This window comes from Ursus americanus, chromosome 2, assembly GCF_024610735.1.
Source record: "Ursus americanus isolate L20-20 chromosome 2, mUrsAme1.1.p, whole genome shotgun sequence".
NCBI classification, from domain to species: Eukaryota; Metazoa; Chordata; class Mammalia; order Carnivora; family Ursidae; genus Ursus; species Ursus americanus.
In genome coordinates this window covers 88,727,618-88,750,866 of record NC_142128.1, presented here as the reverse complement: position 1 = coordinate 88,750,866, position 23,249 = coordinate 88,727,618, and the positions used below count along the sequence as shown (strand labels likewise).

At 45.8% G+C, this 23,249-nt stretch overlaps 1 protein-coding gene across 1 annotated transcript in view; it reads right to left on the bottom strand.

Annotated features, from left to right (window-relative positions):
- SEC16B (SEC16 homolog B, endoplasmic reticulum export factor) overlaps positions 1-22,458 on the bottom strand; it is a 28,474-nt gene extending 6,016 nt beyond the window's left edge. The window contains 13 exon segments of the mRNA XM_087858641.1: positions 1,458-1,539; positions 3,410-3,503; positions 9,257-9,491; positions 9,968-10,103; positions 11,907-11,968; positions 12,336-12,487; positions 13,155-13,299; positions 14,775-14,883; positions 15,621-15,711; positions 17,044-17,156; positions 18,679-19,028; positions 20,857-21,843; positions 22,094-22,458. Of these exon segments, the coding sequence (XP_087714767.1) occupies positions 1,458-1,539; positions 3,410-3,503; positions 9,257-9,491; positions 9,968-10,103; positions 11,907-11,968; positions 12,336-12,487; positions 13,155-13,299; positions 14,775-14,883; positions 15,621-15,711; positions 17,044-17,156; positions 18,679-18,974 (1,515 nt within the window). The 5' untranslated portion in view covers positions 18,975-19,028; positions 20,857-21,843; positions 22,094-22,458.
- Positions 22,459-23,249: the final 791 nt, after the last annotated feature.

The window sequence follows — 23,249 nt, the reverse complement described above, 5'->3', positions numbered from 1 at the left end:
AGAAGTGGAAGAAAAATCAAAGAAATCAAGATAAAAATGGCAAGAGCCCAAAAATGAAGACACTGATGAAAACACAGTAAGGGGCACACAGGATGGAAATGAGAGGAGGAGGAGGAGGAGGAGGAGGAGAGGGAGGAGGAGGAGGAGGAGGAGGAGGAGGAGGAGGAGGAGGAGGAGAGGGAGAGGGAGGAGGAGGAGGAGGAGGAGGAGGAGGAGGAGGAGAGGGAGGAGGAGGAGGAGGAGGAGGAGGAGAGGGAGGAGGAGAGGGAGGAGGAGGAGGAGGAGAGGGAGAGGGAGGAGGAGGAGGAGGAGGAGAGGGAGAGGAAGAAGAAAGAGAGAGAAGGAGGGGAGGAAGGAAGGAAGGATATTTTTGTTAAAGAGAAAGTGATATACATATAATCTGCATGTATATAAGTATATGTTCATATACATATGAAATTGTGCATATGAAATGTGCATATATATATATATATATATATATATATATATATACACAAGAAATCCATGGAATTCCTGAAAGAAAACCAAAATAATGGAACAAAGCAAATACTGAAGGATATAATTCAAGAAAACTTTCCTGACCTGCAAAATATGAATGCAGATATTAAAAGAGCATGCTGTGTACCGAGAAAAAAAAACTGACCCAGACAGTCAACACCAAGATAGATCCTAATAAAGTTCCTGACTTCAAGGATAAAGGATACTTTGGGGCAAAAAGCTCAAGTCTGCTTTCATGGGAAAAACATCAAGCTGGCCTCAGGCTTCTCCTGAGCTATACCCAACTCCATACAACGTGTAAGATCGAGTACGTGCAGCTTTGCAGGCTCAGCGTGCAGCGGTGGAAAAGAAGGGGAGCCTCGCCGCAGGAAGCCTGGGAACAGGGCGCTCTCTCCACGCACGCAATGCAGGCAGCTGTGCTATCGTGAAACGGGCAAGGTCTTCGGATCAGACAGACCTGAGCCAATCCTGGCTCCACTTCTCCAGGCTCTGTGATTTCAGGTCATTTTACACCTTTGCACCTTAGCGTCCCCATCTTCAAAACGGGGACAATAATTCCTACCTCTGTGCATTAAATGAAATAATATGAAGCAAAGTGCTCAGCACAGGGCCAAGTGCACAGTAGGTGATTAACGACTATTATTTCTGTTTAGTCTTTAAAATCATCACTTCTTGGGGCACCTGGGTGGCTCAGTCGGTTGAGAGTCTGACTCTTGATTTCAGTCAGGTCATGATCTCAGGGTTATGAGATCAAGCCCTGAGTCAGGCTCCGTGCTCAGCAGGGACTCTGCTTGAGATTTTCTCTCTCCCTTTCTCTCTCTTCCTCCCTCTCCCTCTGTCCCTCCCCCCTCTAAAACTAAAAATAAAAATCCTTAAAGTCATCACCTCATTCCCGAGCTGTCCCCACCCCTAAACCCCTAGGATGCTGGGGTATGAAGGGGTCCCATTACAAAGAGTACCGTGGCTGCTTGTGGGATCCTCCCCGACATGAACTGGAAGAGGGTCTGCAGCGGGTCGTTGGCGGCCAGTGTGCTGGTGAAGCTGCAGGGAGAGGTGACCGTTAGTGGGGACCAAGCCAAGAGAGCCTTTTACCCGTTGCCAGTGGCACAGAAGCTCCCATAGATTCCTATTTGATTTTAGCAGCTTCTTTTCGAACACGAATTTCTCTTTGTTTCTCAGTTGTGCCTCTTCTACTCCCACTTTTGGGGGGCTTGCAGGCTCTTCCTTCTACCACATACCCCACTTCCTGCACTCCGGCACTGATGCCCTAACTCTTGAGTACCCATTTCTCTAGGCTTCCTTTGTCACGGAAATGATGCCCCAACATTGCACAGGTCCCTGGAGAGCCCCAGCAGTTAACCCAAACCTCCTCTCCACGGGCCCCTCCTCCACAGTGGTCCCCCTGGACTCCCCACCACCGCCCAGCAGCCCCTCGTGCCCCGCCCACAGCTCTCAGGGCTGGCTTCTCTGGCTCCAGCCTAGTCCCGCTCTGCAGTGCTTTTACTCACAAGCACTAAATAGCCATTTCCCGTAACCAAAGAGGCGTAGAGCAGGGACCAGAAATGATCCTGCTGATGACGAACTGTGGGATATGCTTAACAAGGATATAATAAGCTCTATCGCTGATTTGAGATTTAAGCATACTCAGTAAGAGATATTCTTCACAATTCACTGGGCCCCATCAAAAATCAATGGCCCAAGGCAAAAACCTGTAGCAGAGATGTATGCTCTACCGTGGGGTTGTGGGATGTTCATTTCCAAAGCCCAAAGGAGAATCATCCCTCAGAACATGGTCTTTTATTTAATAGCACCCTTGCCTCGTGAGCTCGGAGTGCTTATCTTAGTAAAACTCCAGTGCTCCCCACCACCCTGAGCATAATGAAGTGCACAGAGCCGTTCCTTGTCCCTGGGAAGACTGAGGGTTAGGGTAGAAAGGATGGAGAAGGGTAGTGTGACAGCCTTGAAGGCAGGTGCGATCTTCTCAGCCAATGGCCCAACAGCCAGTTTATGGCCAATTTAAACTTGAGTTCAGCTGAGAGGTTCACAGCGTCACAGCTTCCACCACCACAGGGAGAGAAACATCCTTCTCCCTGTCGGATCCAGTCTGCCTCTTCCGGGAGGGCCCCCCAGCCCTCCCCACCCCCGCCACAAGTCTGTCCCTGCCTCCCAGGGATCTGGCTGCAGCCCAAGGAGCTTCCTCAGAAACCCTTCCTTCTCCAGCGCCCCGACACCCAGCTCCCCCACTCGCTCCTCCTTATCCCAAACTCCTGGCCATGTAGTCAGCCTCCCATCCTGTCTCGTCCTGGTTTGGTCATTCTTCCTGGTATCGGTGTGCTGCCATGATCTCTGACTAAACACATCCCTTGGGTCTCGTCGTGTCCCCCTGCCCTAGGTGAAGACCGCCGCATCCAGTCCCCAGTCCTATAAAGCCCGTTCCTAGCACAGCTCCTGCTCCCCCATACCCTGACCTTCCTCTCAGTGCCCACATTCCCCACTGCAAGACTAAGTGGTAGACAACTCCTAACTCTCAGGTGTAAGTCCCTGTCAGTTAACTGTGAGTGGTCACCTATTCCTTCACTGATGGAACATTCTAGAAGAGTTCCTCCCAACGAGAACGAACAGATTGTAGAAACCTACGTAATTTTTGGAACAGACCCTGAGAAATATTATTAAAGTGTTTATTTATCAAGCGGGTAGAAAGAATGTGTCCAGGTCTAGGTTATAAGAATCTGGAGAAGTGATATCCTGCGTGTAGATCAGAAAAGGGAAATTGGAAGAATGATTGGTGTGGGGGGCTTCCCAGGGTATCCTGCACTTCTCCCCACCATCTCCTCCCTTGGTGGGGGGAGGCCTCTTGGCTTCACTGGTCTCCTTTGCCGGCCCCCTCACTCACCAGTGCCAGCTCACTCACCCACTCATAACCCAGCTGTAGGTCCTCGGGTCCATCTTGCTGGAGAGGAACAAGGCGTGGCCCCACAGGTGGTTCTTCATGGCCCACTCCAAGGCTTCCTGAAAACAAAAGCACATCGTATTCAACATGGCCCTCCTCCCCTTCCTCTACCGACAGCATGGGACGGTGTTCCGGTAAGGCCGCCCCTGAGCCATACTGGCTGGGCTCCCAGGAAGATTCAGAACATCATCTGCGAGTGCGACAGAGGAGCAGTGGGGAAATGGGCTCTAACTGGTGTGTTTTTCTCTGCAAGATGTCCCTTCTCCAGCCTTCACTTGATCAAATCCATTATGCTATTAGCTGCCCCTCAAACATAGTTTCCAGTTAGCCTTATCTCTATAGCAGACATCACACAATGCTTTCAGGAACGTAAGCACCTCACCCCAAGGGCTGAGCTTCAAAATACAGGTAGCAAGATGATACTCCTGGGGGCGCGTTAAAGGAACCGTTTGTTTTTTACAACTGTGGCAGAGATGGCTAGTTCCCCACCAAAACCCGTGCTCCCCTTCCTGCACTGCATTTCCCCACCTCCCTTGTCCCTAGAAGTGGCTGAGTCCAGGCTGTGGAATGGGAGTAGAAGTGATGTGTGCCGGTAACGTGTCTGGCTCCTGGAGGCCCGTTGCCCAATCTTCCCTGCCCCTTTCCCCATCGGGCTGGCGGGAAGGAAGATGCTCAGATGGTACAGCCTCCCCAGTGCCGAGTTCTGTTCACCTGCCCAGGACTCCCATGTGACTAGAAAGAAGCTGCTACTATGTTTAAGCCAAGATACATAGCTGTTAACCTGCCCCACCTAATATTATGTAGCTAATTGCTTGTTAACTACCAAGTGTTTGTTAACTAGCAACTTCATATGCCAAATGAATGACACCATTAACTTGGTGAGATCAGAAGATGAAAATTTTAACACACACACACAGACACACACTCATCTTTCATTCAATTTTCAGAATTATTTAGTAAGAGCTTGATTTATATTTGAGGTTTTGACCTGGTATTAATAATTTCCTTAGTACTCAAAAATCATGGGATTTTTGGACAGGAAGTCACTAATGAGGTAACTCCAGCTGATCACCCTTATTAGAAGACAGAGAACATTTAAACCACCGCCCCTAGGAAAATCAGCTTCACATCCACTACAAAGAAAAATGACATTGAGCTACTCTTTTCATATGTTAAACTAGTTCACAATAGTATTTTTTTAAGGGAATTACTAATAAGTGGTTGGGAATCACCATTTTGCTCAAAAATTTGCATCAAAAATATAATTTAAGAATAGGTGAAGAAATTGAGAAATTACACTGAGGATATTAATCTCACACAGTGCCAGAGATGAGACACCAGTCAAATATTAATAAAGATATGAAGGATATTTTGGTCTCCAGCTCCTTATGAGCCATTCTGAGCTGCCAGAGTGCCCTTTCTATCCCCTGCTCACCTTTGGTGCAGGTATGACCGGTGGTGTGGTGGATGGTTAGAAGCCCAAGCTCAGACATCAGGCTGCCTAGATCTGAACCCTGGCTTTATTACTCAGTAACTTTCCTCATCTGTAAGTACATAAAACAAGAATAGGACCTAACCTACAGGGTTTCTATGAAGATAAATGAGACAAGGCATGTAACATGTTAAGTAAGTGCCTGGTACATAGAAAGTATTTTTAAAATATTTGCTTTTGTTATTGTTATTGTTACGGTCATTACTTAATCTTTCTTAAGGAAAGAGATTATTACTGATTTATCTCTGTATCCCCCACTGGGTTCAATGGCTTAGAAGTAGTGGTTGCTTAATAAACATTTAGTGAATAAATAAATAACTGGTGAAATTGCAGGTCTCTACTATATAGTGAACAGGGGATGGCTAGCGTATGATCCCACTGGTTTTCACTAAGTATCATGCCTTGCACTCATTTAAAATATAACATCACTGGGGCTCCTGGGTGGCTCAGTAGGTTAAGCACCTGACTTCAACTCAAACCATGATCTCAGGGTCCTGGGATCAAGCCCTGCATTGGGCTCTCCACTCACCGGGGAGTATGCTTGTCCCTCTCCCTCTGCCCCTTCCCCCGCTTGTGCACTCTCTCTCAAATAAATAAATAAAATCCTTTAAAAATAAATAAAATATAACATCATATACAAATAATCAGAGATTAAAAATTCAAATGTAAAGGAGAAGTCACAAAAGTACTTGAACTTGATTATCTAACAATTTTGAAATAGGAAAGTCTTTCAAAATATCACCCCAAAAAAGTAATTTTGCACAGAAAGTTCAAAAAAGTAAAGAGCTACTACAAATCAATAAATAGAGATAAAAAATCCACCAGAAAAATGTAGAAAATCCATGACAAAAAATTCACAGATTAAAAGATATTAGACTTCACTTATAATAAAGGAAATGAAAACTATACTAAATTACTTTTTTTTTTCACCTCCCAGGTTGGTACATATCAAAAGCTTGGAAACGCACTGAGTTCATGAGAGTGGAGAAATGATCACTCTCACGTATTGCTGGTAGAGTACTTGGTGCACCTCTGAAACGGCAATTTGTTGCTACTTCTCAAAATTTCAAGCCATATACCCTTTGACTCAACACTTCTGTTTCCAGGAACTATTCTAGAAATCATAGTATATTCTCTCACATGGCAAATGACTTTGGCTGTCACTACAGCGTTATTCGTAATAGCAAAAGACTATAAATCATCTACATGTCAATCTATCAGGGTTTAGTTCATTATAATTTATCTTTACAAATCTGTGCAGCCATAAAAAATAATGAAGAAGGTATTTATATGTTATAAGGAGCAGGAAGGCCAAATTCAGCCCACTGTCTATTTCAGTACAGCCCACAAACTAAGGATAACTTTTCACATTTTTAAATGATTGGGAGAAAAATTTTAAAAAGAATAATACTTCATTACACATGAAATTTATATATAATTCCAATTTCTATGTCCATAAATAAAACACAGCCATACCCACTCATTTACATATGTCTGTGGCTGCTTTTACTTGACAACAGCAGAATTGAGCAGTTGCAACTGGCCTGCAAAACCTCATACATTACTGTCTGGGGCGCCTGGCTGGCTCAGTTTGAAGAGCATTTGACTTTTAATCTCAGAGTGGTGAGTTTGAGCCCCACACTGGGTGTAGAGATTACTTAACTCAATACCATTTTATGTATGTGGATATACATATATATATTTACTGTCTGTCCTTTTACAGAAAACAATTGTCAATCCCAATATAGAGTGTTTTCTAAGGTATTTTGTTAAATGAAGAAAAGGTGAAGAAATGGTATAGAGAGGGTGCCTGGCTGTAGAGCACGCAACTCTTGATCTTGGGGCCGTGAGTTCAAGCCCCACATTGGGTGTAGAGATTACTTTAAAATCTAGAAAGAAAGAAAGAAAGAAAGAAAGAAAGAAAGAAAGAAAGAAAGAAAGAAAGAAAGAAAGAAAGGAAGGAAGGAAGGAAGGAAGGAAGGAAGGAAGGAAGGAAGGAAGGAAGGAAGGAAGGAAGAAGGAAGGAAGGAAGGAAGGAAGAAAGAAAGAAAGAAAGAAAGAAAGAAAGAAAGAAAGAAAGAAAGAAAGAAAGAAAGAAAGAAAGAAAGAAAGAAAGAGGGGCGCCTGGGTGGCACAGCGGTTAAGCGTCTGCCTTCGGCTCAGGGCGTGATCCTGGTGTTCTGGGATCGAGCCCCACATCAGGCTCCTCTGCTATGAGCCTGCTTCTTCCTCTCCCACTCCCCCTGTTTGTGTTCCCTCTCTCGCTGGTTGTCTCTCACTGTCAAATAAATAAATAAAATCTTTAAAAAAAAAAAAAAAAGAAAGAAAGAAAGAAAGAAAGAAAGAAAAGAAAAGAAACGGTAAATAGTAAGCTATATAAAAAGGAGAAAATAATTATATATGCAGAAAATATCTCTGGATATTTCAGAGACAGCAATTCAGTGACCGAAAGGGTGGGGGCATCATTTTCCCCACTATATCCCCTTTATCTTTTGAGTTTTGAACCATACTGATATATGATTATATACCAATATTTACATTTCCTTTAAGACTTTTGTAAAATGTGAGGGGCGCCTGGGCGGCTCAGTCATTTAAGCGTCAATCTTTGGCTCAGGTCATGATCCCAGGGTCCTGGAGTCGAGTCCAGCACTACGCTCCCTGCTCAGCAGGGAACCTGCTTCTGCCTCTGCCTGCTGCTCCCCCTATTCGTGCTGCCTCTCCCCCTCTCTCTCTTTCTCTCTCTGATAAATAAATAAATAAATAAATAAATAAATAAATAAATAAATAAATCTTTAAGAAACAAACAGACTTCTGTAAAATGTGAGTTCAACTTCAAAATCAACGAGGCATAAAAAAATAGGTAAGTATGTGAGGTGATGAATGTTATTATTAAACTCCATGGGGAGGATCCTTTCACAATGAATTTGTGATATCTGTATATCAATTCATCACATTGTACGCTTTAAATATCCTACAATTTTGTCAAATACACCTCAATTAAAGTTTTTGAATAAATAATGTAAAGATCAAAATTGTCTAATTTGCATATCAAAAAATAAACAAGATATTGGGGTGCTTGGGTGACTCAGTTGTTAGGCATCTGCCTTTGGTTCAGGGTGTGATCCCAGGGACCTGGGATCAAGCCCTGCATCGGGCTCCCCGCTCAGCGGGAAGCCTGCTTCTTCCTCTCCCACTCCCCCTACTTGTGTCCCCTCTCTCGCTGGCTGTCTCTCTCTCTGTCAAATAAATAAATAAAATCTTTAAAATAAATAAATAATAAAAATAAAATAAATAAGATATCACTTCATCTATCGAATTAAAATATTCAATATTAGTAGGCAAGTGTTAGAGCTGGTGGGGATAACATTTGCAAACAAACTTTCTGGAAACTAATTTAGTGTATATGTGAAGAATGTTTTAAAAGTGCAAATACTTCAGGGGCATCTGGGTGGCTCAGTCGTTAAGTGTCTGCTTTCGGCCCATTGGGCTCCATGCTCTGATGGGAGCCTGTTTCTTCCTCTCCCACTCCCCCTGCTTGTGTTCCCTCTCTCGCTGGCTGTCTCTCTCTCTGTCAAATAAATAAATAAAATCTTTAAAAATAAATAAATAAATAAAAATAAGAAAAAAAAAAGTGCATATACTTTAACCCATAGTTCCATTCTAGGAATCTATCCTATAAAAATAAGAAGATGAACCAAAGATTTTTATAACAAGATGTTCAAATTGTGTAATTTATAATGGGTGGCCACATTGTAGATAGCCTATATATTCAAAAACAGTGAATTAGATAAATAAAATATTATACATTCATACAGTGGAACATTGTCCATTTTTTAAACGGTACATTTTAATGCCCTGGGACATTACACCATATAATCTTAAGTGAAAAAATAGAAATAATTGTATATGTAATTTAATTTTTAATATATATGCATCGAAAAATGCTAGAAGTAAATATATCAAGATGTTAACAGATGTTATTTTTTTTAAGATTTTATTTATTTATTTGAGAGACAGAGAGAACACGACTGGGAGGAGGCGCAGAGGGACAAACAGACTCCTGGCTGAGTGTGGAGCCCAATGCGGGGCTCGATCCCAGGACCCTGAGATCATGACCTGAGCTGAAGTCAGATGTTTAACCAACTGAGCCACCCAGGCACTCCAACAGATTATATCTTTAAATGGCAAGACTATATGATTTCTTTTCTTTGTACCTTTCTGAACATCTTAAGCACTCTAAAATGAATATATATTATTCATATGACTGGGGGCGGGGGCGGGGTTACTTTTTAAAAACAAGCATGCAGGGGCCACACTTGCCTTCTTCCTTCCGTAGTAGAGCAGTTTAGTGAATTTCTCTACGATCTGTGCAGGTGTCTCCACACTGGGGGGAATCTCCCCAGTGAGCAGGTTCGGGGTCCCTGAGCTCAGCACCGGCCAGTCCTCATTGGTCAGGTTGATGAGGTTGGCCACAGGCGGCTGCCTCTTGTACTTCTCCAGTTTCCTGCAGTCTTGCATCAGCAGCTCCGCGATGTCGGACCCCACCATGGACTGCAAGGCAAGGATGGTCATCCTGAGGAAGAATCCTCTCGTCCTTGTGCCCATAGCCCCAGCACCAGAGCACCTGCCCTCTCCATGAGGAGGCGGACTTGCAAACACAAGACCGTCCTTCCCTGGATTGTTGTATTTCAAACTTCAGCTTCCCTCTCATACACTCTCAGGTATTTTCTGCCTGTCGGGAGCCATGGAGATAACCAGAAATATGCACCCTCTTACAGGGGTATTATGTGGTTGGTACAGTAACCCAAGGACTGTAAGATAACCCCAGGCCAGTAGAGAAGGGCAGGGAAAAGATTATCATTAGCAAACGGGGTTGCCATCTGAGCCATTTTTTCTCTGAGGGCCATTCGTTCTTCTTTCACATTATCTTTTACAATCATGCCATAAGCCGAATCTTCTCTATCCCAGAAAGACTTCAATTTCAATCCAGCTGCACCTGCCCACCCGTCAGAACGATAATACTTTACCCCGTTCTGCCGACAAAGGAGAACCAACAATTGCCACAGTAGAGCTGAGTCTCTGCTCCTCTGCGTCTCAGATTTTAGGCTCTGAGCTGCTTTCTGCTGGCAAAATGTCATGATATCCACCTTGTGTACGTCTTCCCTACGGAGAGATTTCAGGGAGCGAAAAGTGAGCAGCAGACGCTTTCTCTGCACAGGAACGTGGGCTCCTTCTGCATTCTGAGGATACTAGCGGGGCGGGGGGGGAGGCTGAGAGAGAAGCCTAATAACCCAGGGCTGGGCTACCCAGTCTGTAGTTTCTTTGTAGAACAGGAAGGGACCACAGAGATTCTCTTGTATCCCCTTTCTATTTTACAGATGTAGAAACTGAGGCCCAGGGACTGCACAGGATAGCAGGCAAGAGCACAGGCTTTGGAGTCAGACTACCCTGGGTTTAAATCCAGCCTGCCACTTCTCAGCTTATACGAGGTTCTTATACCGTCTGAACCTCTGCTTTTCTCCCCTAAAATAGGGATAATGAGAAGAAAAAAAAAACTACCTCCAAATAAAAGGAATTAGGAAATTTTGTAGCATATACTAAGTAATCAATAAATGGGTAATATTGTTTGGTGGCGGTCATTCAATAAAATCAATCAAATTGGAACCGGCCCCCCAGTGTCCTCACTCCCAGCTCGGCACTCTACCCCACATCTGTATACCTGCGTGTAAGAAATAGATTCAATACTCTTATTGAAGGAACTGTCAAAATACTATGGGCTTGGGGCGCCTGGGTGGCTCAGTCGGTTAAGCGTCTGCCTTCAGTTCATGTCATGATCCCAGGGTCCTGGGATCAATCCCCACATAGGGCTACCTGCTCAATGGACAGACTGCTTCTCTCTCTGCCTCTTTCCCCACCCCAACCCGGCTGTGCTTTCTCTCTTGCTCTCTCTCTCTCTCTCAAACAATAAATATATTATTTTAAAAAAAATACTGTGGGCTTTTCTTGGAGGTAAAAGCTTCAGGATAAGAATAAGTTTATACAGTAGTGATGACATACACAGTGCTTCCCTACACTTAAAGCAGACACAGTGGTGTTACGTCATTTCCTTAACAGCAAACTAAAACTCAGAGAGGACTGACTGACCTGTCCGCCATGGGACCTCTCCTTAGTAGGATGCAGGGGCCAAGGACGCCGGTCCTCTGACTCCAGCCAGGACTCCACAGCAGAGGGTCCTGAATATTTATCAGAACAGGACTAGGAACTGAGGGCTACAGAGGGGAGGGGGGTGGGGGAATGGGATAGACCGGTGATGGGTAGTAAGGAGGGCACATATTGCATGGTGCACTGGGTGTTATACACAACTAATGAATCATCGAGCCTTACATCGAAAACCGGGGATGTACTGTATGGTGACTAACATAATATAATAAAAAATCATTATTAATAAAAATAAAAATTAAAAAAAAAAAAAAAGAAAAAGAAAAAAAAAAAAAAAAAAGAACAGGACTAGGAATTTAAAAGCAGTTCTAGCTCAATCCTGCAGAGGGCAGTCTTGCACACTGTCCTGGAACTCCACTTTCACCGTGCTATTTCTCTCTCCAGAAAAACGCAAGAATTTTTTTCCCACTCTGAACCACTTGTCTATGATTTCCCAGGCTGTGCTCTACTTTTCTACCAGTACCGATTAAGTACTCAGAATGCTAAAACCTCCTACCATATAGCTCCTGCAAAATTGTTTTCAGATTTTTAATCTTAATTTTTCTCTCTGCCCTTCAACTATCAAATTGCTTGTCAAAATGGCTCAGGCCACATTTGTCTCTATCTTGTTGCACAGAATATTCTGCTCCATGGGGGATAGACATTTTGTTTCAACGAAGCCAAGAATAAATCCCCCAAATGCTGATCTGGGCAGGCAGATTTCGTAGGTTCAAAAGCCCTCCCTTGGCAGCTCTTAAGATAATCTACCTGATCAGGGGTCCTGAGAAAGTCCTCAGCTCTTCTTGTTCCTCGGAGTAATTAAGAATAACCTGGAACGAAAAATCAGATTTGGCGTGCAATACCATGTCCACCCAAGGCCCTGGTCAGTCAAGCCCAATATCAGAACCCACGGCTGCGGTCCTGGGATGTGGCTCAGCGTCTTGGGGAGGACACACGAGGACAAAAGTAGTTCTCCAGGTGCTGAAAGGGAGCCAATGGCATTTCAGGAGAAACATAAATCTAGCATCACTTCTTTGAGAGAAGATCCCTACCCTTTCCTTCCCAAGACATGCCCCAAACCATGGAGTGCATGGCCCCGTCCCCCTACGAGCCCCCCATTCCCGGAGATGCCCGGGCTCAGGCAAAGGGAAATGGAAAGCAGTGTGCCAGCTTCCTGGGACGCAGAATCTTGTTTACCTCCATGCTGTGCAGTTCCACGAGAGCCGTTTGTCCATCCCTGGGAGAGCTGGGACCCACACACACCAGCTGGCCTCCTGGCCCAAAACTCACAGGCACATGAGGGATGTAGAACTTCATGGGCTCCTTGGGACCAGCAGCCGAGACATCCTCTGACCAACAGACACAGATGCCCCCCGTTAGCATCCCTGCGACTGCTTGTCTTTGCCACAGAAGAACACCGCAGACACGTTTCTATCCAAATCCCACCAGAGCCAAGATAAGTCTCTGGGCAGGTGGTGTAATTAGAAGAAGCGTATGCTCCAAGTCAGAATTAAGCCTCTCAGAATATGTCAGAATATAAGGTGGGGATTCGGTGGTTTGGTCCAAATGGGAAAGCACCAGGCCCAGACTGCCCAAGACGGCCAGAGGCTGGGGACTCTGGCTCTCGTGGCCCCAGTACTCATGACCCGTCTCCTCCATCCAAACAGAACAATTGTGCTTCGTGGCCTGCCTTTGCTTTACCAAACTGGCTCTGGTCTCCACTTTCTTCACCTGCTACATCAAAGTATCTCTGGGTGCCTCCTCTCCCAGCCTGACCCTGACGGCTAGAAGCAGTGTTCCCTTCCGAGACTCAGCCCTGATGCCATCTCCAGGACAAGAGAAAAGGTGAGAAATGGAGCCAAGATGGCATCTCCACCTCAGAGAGGGCCAGGGGTAGACGAGGCAGGCAGTGATCCACTCTTGGAACGACAGAGGAACGGGGACTTTCCAAGAGGTGGCCACCCAGCCCTCTCCTCACCAGACTTCAGCAATTCCTCAGATCACTTCGGTACCCACCGGCCGGAACTGGACTCCAAGCTGCGGGGGCCCTGGGCCCGTACATCTCGGAGGCATCGCCTATGTACTGGCTCAGCTCGTAGGCGCTGGAGCTGAGACCGGACTCGTGCTGCTGGAGAAGGTTGGACTCGGCGGCCAGTGGCGGCTGCAAGTTACAGATAATGAAAACACATGGGAAGAATCAGAAGCACTTTCAGAGAGATGGCCCTCCCACGTGTTCCTTCAAAGCCACAAAATCGAAACTTTCAAATAAATACATTGAATGTGGATGTATCGCAAGGAAAAGAAATGCTCATTTAATCGACAGGTGTTTGTGAAAAAATGAACGATGGCCTATCGGAAAGGGTGTAGGCCCTGAGGCCAGGGGACCTGAATTCAAATCCCAGCTTTGTCGGGGCACCTGGCTGGCTCGGTTGGTAGAGCATGTGACTTTCGATCTTGGGGTTGTGAGTTTGAGCCTCACAGTGGGTGTAGAGATGGCTTAAAAATAAAATAAGTAAATCTTCAAATCCCTGCTTTGTCAACACCTGCTGTGACCTGAGACAATGACTTAGGCTGTCTGAGCTCAACTCCCTCATCTATAATATAATATCTGCCCTATAAAGTTCGAGTATTTCCTCATGCATTCATTCACCAACGATTGAATGAGCACCTGCTATGCTCCAGGCACTGTGCCTTCCCTGGGGATACAGGTGTACGAGAAATCCATGGAACTTACATCCCAGGAAGATAATACAATACATGAGAAAGCCCTTTGCACACTGTAAAGGGCTGTTCTTGTGTGTGGCTGCTGTTCTTGTGGGCATAGATTGCATAGTGTATGCCCTGTCCCGTTCAGCATTAGGTAGACAGAAGAAAGTGTTCTCAAAAAACAGACAGATCTCAGGGCACCTGAGTGGCTCAGCCTGGTTAAGCATCTGCCTTCAGCTCAGGTCACAATGCCCCTCCCCCTGCTCGTGCTCTCTCTCTCTTGCTTGCCCTCTCTGTCTCAAATAAATAAATAAAATCTTCAAAAAAAAAAAAAAAGGGCAGACAGATCGCATCATGGAAACAAAATTAATATAAGACTGTCAGAAATCAAGAGCTTGTCTCTGCAGTATCTTTGCCACTTTCCCATAAATCTAAAATTATTCTAAAATTGAAAGTTTATTTTAAAAAATTTAAGAACTCCATTTTGTGGCCCCGCTGGTGTACCCAGTGAGATTTCAGAAGAGAGAGTTGGGAGAGTCAAGAGAGGTTTCAAGCTCTGCTTTTCAGACCTGAATTAAAAGATTCTAGCAACAACCCCCTTCCCGGCTAAACCAAATTGCCCGTCCCCTGGGGCACTGGTGACAGCCTCTCCTCTTGCCCTGCACCTCAGAGTGACTTGGGTGACACTTCCTGATCCAGCCATTTTGACAAAAATGCAAAAGGGCCAGATTGGAGCCCCAGACCTGAAAGATTGGAACAGGGAAGCAGGAAAAGGTGGAGGTCTGAGCGGAGGCTCTGCAGAGAGGGGAGACTGGGACCCCTCAGACTGCTGGCCGCTGGACACCCCGCATCCCAAGAGCCCCGCCGTGCCACTGCTTCAGCGTCGGTTGTGACTGCCACAGCCCACGGCCCCACGTCACTTTAGATTACCTTATTCTTCTGGGCTCCGGGTAGCAGAGTGTCCGGAACTAGGTCCCCAGGCCTCTCCTGTCCAGTGTTCGAAGCAGCGCTGTCTTTATAAGCGTTCTGACTCCTGGATCTGCAGCAAAATGACAGCAGCAGGTGAGGGGGGTCCTGGGTAAGCCAGCAAAACTGGGCTGCTCTCCACGGAGGCTGGTGGGCTGCGAAGCGTGGGCCGCGTCAGGCTGGCATGAGTGCCACAGGGAAAAGCATTGACCTCGCTTTGCTCCCCCGATCAATTAATACGAGAGAAACAGGAGCTCCTGGGTTCCACAGTGTGGTCACTAGAAGTCACCCTAGGCCCCATGGAGAAGGGTTGTTTCCTGCAGCCAGACATCCTGACGGACTTAAATCAGAGCAGCTGGGTTGGCCAGCTGGTCAGACAAGGCAAAGGCACCAGGCCTAAGCGCACGGGGGCAGGTGCTGGGCAAAAGGCTCTTTTCTGCTCACCTTACCCCAGGGGACCTCCCATTCTCGGGGCGCAGGAGTGGGTCCCTCAGCCAGGACCCAATTATGAAAACTTCGGCAAGGCCACCTCTGCTCCGAGGCCAACATAGAATGAAGGCCCTCCTGTAGAATGGACCTCAGGTAACCTTGCCAGGACTCAGAGGACCCCACGTTTGGGAGCCGCCTGTCAAAGTTAAGACTCCATTAAAAGTGGCCTGGGCCACCCTGGGCTACTCCACGCCCCGGTGGCCAGAACAGAAGCAGACAGGGTTCTGGAGATAGAGACAAGCCCCAGATGCCATGACACTTGCCTAACATAGTCTGAGTTTGGCCGCACCACGTGGAGCTGGCCTCTCCTTTCACACTTACGGACTCTTCTGGTTGTCGTGACGCTGCTCACTGAGGTACTTCTGATCTCGGTGATCTTCCTGCCAGATATAAGGGCTCTCTCGCCTTGGCACTGCACCCTCAGAGAAAACAAAATGAAGACAGGTCACTTCCTGCTCCTGAAATTTCAGGAAGACAGCCGCGAGCTGTGGGGCTGAGTTACTGGAGCACCGTAGGTATGAAAATGCATTTGCCAAATTGGATAAAACTGAGACGCGAGATGGAGGTCAACAGGACGCCTCTCAGTCCTCCCTGAACCAATTGGCATGGCTCAATACAACTGCATAAGCATCGGGGTCGTGTGTATGTGTTTTCAGGACAGATTTCCCTTGGCTGGCAGGTCAGAAGCTGCCGATAGCACATCCCTAGAACCTTACTATTGGCGATGGGTATAAATTCCTGTTGGTGCATATCTGCCACCCTCAAGGTCGATGATGGTCAGACTGATCACAGCCCTGCCGCACCCTGGATGACTTCATTGTTAAGAACGGATTTCACTAGTTAAAAATAGAGCTACCCTATGACCCAGCAATTGCAGTACTGGGTATGTGCCCCAAAGATACAGATGTAGTGAAATGAAGGGGCACCTGCACCCCAATGTTCATAGCAGCATTGTCCACAACAGCCAAACTGTGGAAGGAGCCAAGATGTCCATTGACAGATGAATGGATAAAGAAGATGCGGTTCATACATACAAGGGAATATTACTCAGCCGTCAGAAGGGATGATTACCCACCATCTGCATCAACATGGACGGGACTAGAGGAGATTATGCTAAGTGAAATAAGTCAAGCAAAGAAAGACAATTATCATATGATTTCACTTATATGTGGAACATAAGAAATAGTGCAGAGGATCATAGGGACAGAGAGGGAAAACTGAATGGGAAGAAATCAGAGAGGGAGACAAACCATGAGAGACTCTTGACTCTGGGAAACAAACTGAGGGTTTCAGAGGGGGGGGGGTGGGGGCTGGGGCAATTGGGCGATGGGCATTAAGGAGGGCATGTGATGTAATGAGCACTAGGTGTTATATGCAACTGAGGAATTATGGAAGAACTGACTTCACTGTTACTTGGTCAGAGAGTATAATCTTGGCTATAAGGAGGAGTAGAAGAAGAAATGTGGGCAAAGTGCGAGCTATCCATAATCCTGGTAACATAATGGTAGGTTCAGTACTATCACCAATACGCACAAAGAAGTGACTCCTTTCTGTCTCTTCTCCTCAAGATGTCTAGCAGTAGTGTCTGTGCTGTGACCTGCTGTGGCCTCATCTGGCCAAGAAAGTAGATGAGGACAGGGGCTCTACCTCGGCCGAGCGCGATGGCCAAGGTGAGGCTCTGAGCAGGTCCTGTCTACCCGATCAGCGGCGCTATCTGAAAGGCTCCTTGGAGATTATTCCATACCTCTTTCTTCCTGTAGCTGCTGCGGGTGTCCATGGTAGTAATAATTTCCATAAGCATAATCTTCCCTTAGGGTTGAAGAATGATAGCTCCGGTACGGATCCTCCATGCCTGGCCTAAAATACCGCAAAGAAGGCCAGCCGGTCAAGGACGAGTGTGGTAAAGAGAGAAACCAGTGGAGGACTTGACAACATCACAGGACAAAACTGTGACCTCACTCTAGAACTTGCTTTAAAACCACAGTTAATTCTAGATCCTATAAACAGAAGATCCAGAGTCAGAGCAGGAGTAGGGCCTTTGTTTCAGAACAAGGCTGGGATTTTTATAGCAAAACCATAGCCAAGTGTCCCATTCTCCTTCCCCGTGATTCCTCCTACTTCACAAATACATTCAACAATACAAGGTGTTATCTTAGAAAACCCTGCCCTGATTTTTCTGAAGATTTTATTTATTTATTTATTTATTTATTTATTTATTTGTTTATTTATTTATTTATTTGAGAGAGACAGCAAGAGAGTGAGCAGGGGGAAGAGCAGAGGGAGATGGAGAAGCAGACTCTGCCCTGAGCACAGAGCCCGATGCGGGACTTGATCTCACAACACCGAGATCATGACCTGAACCAAATCCAGAGTCAGGTGCTCAACTGACTGAGCCACCCAGGCGCCCTGCTCTGCCCTGATATTATTTTAGATAACCCTTCCTGAGATGACCGTGTAGGTACCCAATACGCCATTGTAATTCCCATGCATATTACGTACAGAGGGAAATGAGATGAAGAAGTCACGTTGGACTCTCTTAAATCTTGGTTGTCTTTATTGTCTCTGTCCTTAACATCCCTTCCTTTGAGAATTCAACAATACAAAAAGATTGTGGAAAGGAATGTCATGTTGTTAGTCTCTATCAATTAATAATTCTTTAGTATTTCATAGGAACAAATGCTTTACAATAACTGTCATAATTTCAACCCTAAATCTGTAGGCAGGTGAATATCACCCCACCTGGAAAAGCCAAAGTGGAACATAGACGGCTTCCAAATTTCATAAAATACTAAATCCTCTGCTATCAATTAGAATTCGGGAATAGGAATTCCAGATTCTCCTAGAATTATCTCACTGAGCCCTCTTCATTCTGAACTTGGAGGCTGAGACCTTTCTCTGAGGTTAATTTCATTTTCTAAAGTGTTCGCATGTATTGATCCAAAACATATTAGTTCTGTGTGTCTATCACACCCTAAGTTCTGTTCTAGACACTGGGTCCCTTGGTGCTGGTGGTGTCAACACTCACAACATAGGAATTTCTAGGACAAACTTTTCCATAATCTACAAATATTACCTTTTGCAGTCCCAGAGTAAGAGGGGCTCATCTGCTGTCTTGAATCCACCATTCTTTCTACCCTCTGCCCCCCCAACAGTCATGGTCTCTTTAAGAAGACCCACAGGGGACAAAGAGGAGGGAAATACTATTCTCAGTCACCTAACTTCAGTTTGGGAGAGGAAAGTGTTTAGCGAAGTCAGTGTAATAGGGTAGAGAAGGAAATAGAAGAAAAAGAGCAGGAATAGAAAGAAAAGGAAGAAGGAAAGGAACAATCCAATCAGAAGCACTTAGGAGCTGGGTGAATTCCAAGCTCTAGAACCATACCTTGAATACAACTGGCTGGGATAACCACCTTCATAATAGCCAACCCCGGGCACGGGCTGATGCCTTTCCCCAGGCCTGGACGCATAACGGGGCTGCTGGTGGTCTGTCCTGGGGTCCTGCTGTGACGGGGGGCTCCCATGGGTTTCTTGCCAGTGATGGTACCTCTCTCCATTGTGCCAAGAGTGAGGAACGGGCCGATGAATCCCATCTCTCCGAAGCCCTCGGTCTGGACCCTTTGCTGGTGCCGTGGGCCTCCCCCGTGGCTGAGGTGGCCACTGGGGAGCCCAAAATTCCATCCCCGACCCTCAGAATTTCTCTCGTGTTTTTAGTCAGTTGTGTATTTTCTCTTCCTGCAGATGACAAAAAAAATCACCATTTTAGGCTTCTTTCCAAACATGATGGTTGATGAGGTTTTGTGAAAAAAAGCACCTACGGTCCTCAAAATCTTTTATCTAAAACAAAACACATAGACACTGATATAGAGATATCCGGGGGGGAAATTGTCAAGCGGATACATGAAATAAATAACAGGCTAGACAATTATGTTGATGTTGCATTAAAAATTAAAAAGCGTATTTGGAGCAACAATAGATGTGGGAGGCAAGGGAGGCAGAGAACAGGCAGAGATAAAGCTCCAAAACACTATCAAAGTATCCCAATTAAATACGTGTGTGTTCATTTATCCCACCAGCAATTATTCCTTCAACAGTTACTGTGGAGGCCCTCTGCTATCAGAGAAATAGGTGGGCTAAGAGCTAAGCCAGAGTTTAAATCCTAAGTCTGCCACTTAGTAGCTAGTTAATTTTTTCAAGCCTCAATTTCCTTGAGAAATAGAATGGGGACCATAAGGACTAGCTTTGCAAGGTTACTGTCAGAGTCACTGATAACTTCTGGAAAGTGCCCAACACACTGCCTGGTATATGGTAGTTGTTCATTTTAACAGTAGTTGATGTCATCAGAGATCAGATTAGGGCAGTATGAATGGATGGAGACATTTCCTAAACAAAAAGAAGCTTACATTGGCCTCAAGAGACATCTTTTCTGAATCCTTAACCTCTTAGAAGAAGGAGGCTCTATAATGCGGCCACGGCCACCCTTCCTCCAAGGGACTCAAGTTTGGGATTGCTCTCGTGACCAACTAGGCAGCCATGTCTCCGTAATCTTCCTGGCTGGAAATTTTTAAATCTGGAAGTCTCCCGGCATCAAATTAAATTTTCCCCACTTATTTTTCAACATGAGAAATAGCTCTGAAGACATATGGTCTTCCAAGTTCCTCTACCCTGTATCACAGAGGGGCACCTGCCTCCACAGCCTCCAAAAGGAAAGCACATCAGCCCTTACTGGTGACGGGGATTCTCTTACGTCAGGAGGATATATTAGCTCAGTCAGACCCCATGTTTTTTCTCTCTTGGGAACTGTTTTAGGTTGAAAGATTCTAATCAAATACAGTTAACTTGCTCCCACTCCTGAAACTCCCAGCCTCACATAAAAAATTGTATGAGAACAAAAGGTCAAAGGGTATATGTTGAAATCGAGATATCACTGTGCTTGAATACCATGGAGCCAGGGTCCACAGCTATGAGCCAAGAGCTGTAAGCAGAACATACGAGAAGAGCAAGGCACAGAAGTGCCTTCCACCTCAAGAATGGTTACAGCTCAGAAAAACTCACACCTTCCTTCCTGTGTCAGCCCCCTCCCTTGAAAACAGCCAGGCGCAATGCAAGCCTTTCCCAGAAAATCCCAGCAAAAGCCAAATGCCCCAACACAGTGAAAGGGCACATGGGTCTTTCCTGAAGGCCCATGGAACCTAATACCATTTGGACACAAGTAAGCTCAACAAGAAGAAAGCCTCTTTTGCCCTGTCCCCAGATATTTTCACTAGACTGCCCTTCTTCGGTCGCAAAGGCACGATATCCGATCTCTTGGCTGAAATCACATCATTCGGTTGCTGACATATCGGCTCCCATAGGTTAGACCTCAGGCTATCATGAAGGACCCCAAAGGAAAAGCACCCAAGATTCTCAAACTGGAGGTATCACATCTAGAAGGACAGGCCACATTTTCGCATTCACGTAAGTGACCCTCGGTGGCCCCAGCAAGGGCGGAACTGCCTTTCCTAATCCGACAGGACAGCACCGCAGAGAGAAAGAGAGCAAGGGAGCCAGCGTCCCCACACACCTGCTCCGTGGCTTCCCCCCTTCCTCCAGCGCCGCTTCCTTCAGCACTCTCCAGGCCCAAGCGTGTCTCTCTCCTCTTGGGGAATGTCAAAGTCCAGCTGCCACATCTACCAGCTCTCACCTGGCCTTCAGCTCTCCAGCCCGTCAGGTGCCTGTTGCAACGGCACACCCTCCATGGAGCTGATTCACTGGGGCGAAGTCCAGCCCCACTACCTCAGTCGGGGACAGGCCTCACGGCGCGCATTTGCTCAGAACCCGAGGGAGGCTGGTGCTTCTATTTGCCTGGTCATGGGCTGAGCCCCTGTCGCTTGCATCCAAATCCCAGAGCAAACAAAGAATAGAGACAGCAGAGAGAGGAAATGCAGAAAGCCCGAGGCAGCCTGGCCCTGGGGAGAAGCGTAACACCTCCGGGGTGTGGGCTCAGGGCTCTGCCACTGCTGGCTCTAACGCACAGCCTCTGAGTCTCAGTTTCCTCCTCTCAAAGACCAATAAGAGGGGCGCCTGGTGTCAGTTAAATGTTTGCCTTGGCTCAGGTCTTGGTCTCAGGGTTCTGGGATCGAGCTTCAATATCAGGCTCCCTGCTCAGCTGACAGTCTGCTTCTCCCTCTCCCCCTGCCCCTGCTCCCCATGATCGCTTTCTCTCCCTCTCTCTCTCTCAAATAAATAAATACGATCTTTTAAAAACATAAAATAAAAGAGGAATAACAATACTTAGCCTCTGAGAGTCATGAGGATTAGATGTTGGAAAGTGGCACATGATATAGAAATACGTATGCTCTATAAATAAGTAGGATCCTTTTCCTTTCAAAAAAGGTGAGCTCATTGCACTGGTGGGGCAGACAGAGCCCTCACTGGTCCGTAGCAGGCACCTGGTTTGTCTGGTTTGGGGTTTTCTCATTCATGTTTTTCTCTGCTGGGTTCTGGTTGTGGCAGCAGATGGAAGGCAAATTTAATGCCTGATATTGAACTGCAGGCACTGAGAAGTTTTCTATTACAAAAAGAAAATCATTGTTTGCATTTAAAAAACACATTTCTTCAGGCAAACATAGAGAAGCTTATGCCCACTTTTGAATCACTGCTTTAAAATTCAGCAAATCATCGTGTTAGACACCTTAAGCTTGCATAATGTTATAGTTCAATTATAACTCAATAAAGCCGGGGGGGGGGAAATAAATAGAATTCAGAATTCGCTCTAAAAAGGCCCAAATCACTTATTCTTTCTTTCAGCAAACACTTACCGAGGGCCTATTATGTGCCAGGACTTGAGACACATAACTATGAAAGACGCAGTCCTTGACTTCAAAAAGCAGGAGCAAGTTAACCTCTCATGTTGCGACTAGCCCAGGGAAGACCAGCTTGGGTGGGTCTCACGGTCAGAGAAGGTAACGTACGTCAACTATAAGATTTTGTCTCAGACCCTCAGCTGACTCCTAGGGCCCGGCAGCTGGGTGTAGAATTCTCAGACCGCAGTAATGGTTTCTTACCCCCACTGGTAAGCCATTGGCTGTACTGCCATTTTTAATCCTCCTGAGAAGAAGTCCTAGAGAAGGACACACACATTAGCAGCTGTAATCAGAAGAGGGCTGATTATGACACAGACCCAGGTATCAAATTATATGTTCCAGTATATCACAATAATATTCCTGAAAATCTGATGTAACTCTTTTGGCTTATGACATGATGCTAGTCCTGCACTGAACACCAGCTAGCTACATTACTGGAATGTGAACTCCGGAAGGGACCTTGAGATTATTTTAGTGACTTCATCTTGTTGATGATAAAACTAAAATCCTGAGAAGGGAAGTGATTTATCCAAGACCACAAAGCTAACTGGAACCTCAGTCAGGATTACGGTGGTATGCTGGAGTTACTTTGTCCTGGGCTTCCAAGAGCTGATTTAAGAACATTCATGAACGGTGTGAGCCAGTAGTTAAACCACTGGTAATCTGGAATCCACCATGGTGGGAGGATTTACGCAGAAACTCCCAAATGTTACAAAGCAAGGTGCCGGTTGCTGATTTCAGGCCAGTTTAGCAGCATCCTGAGGTCAACCCCAATGTCCTCTTTCCTGATTCAGTGCTCTTTCAACTGCAGAATTATCATTCTGTTACTAGCTTTCATTGCACATCTCTGGTTTAAACATCTAGCCCAGTTATTCCAAATGCTCCTTTTGTGACATCCCAAAGCATCTCTAATTATCTCAAGAGTTATTATGAAACTCTTCAAACACTCACCAACCAAAATTAATTTTAATTAGCTTTAATTATTTTATATCGACATATGGCATACAACAGTTATATGGGTCATGGAATGAAATAGATCGTGGTGGGATCTGACTGCTTCAAAGGTTTGGGATTTATCAATCTCTGCCTTTCCCAGCCCCACACACCTACA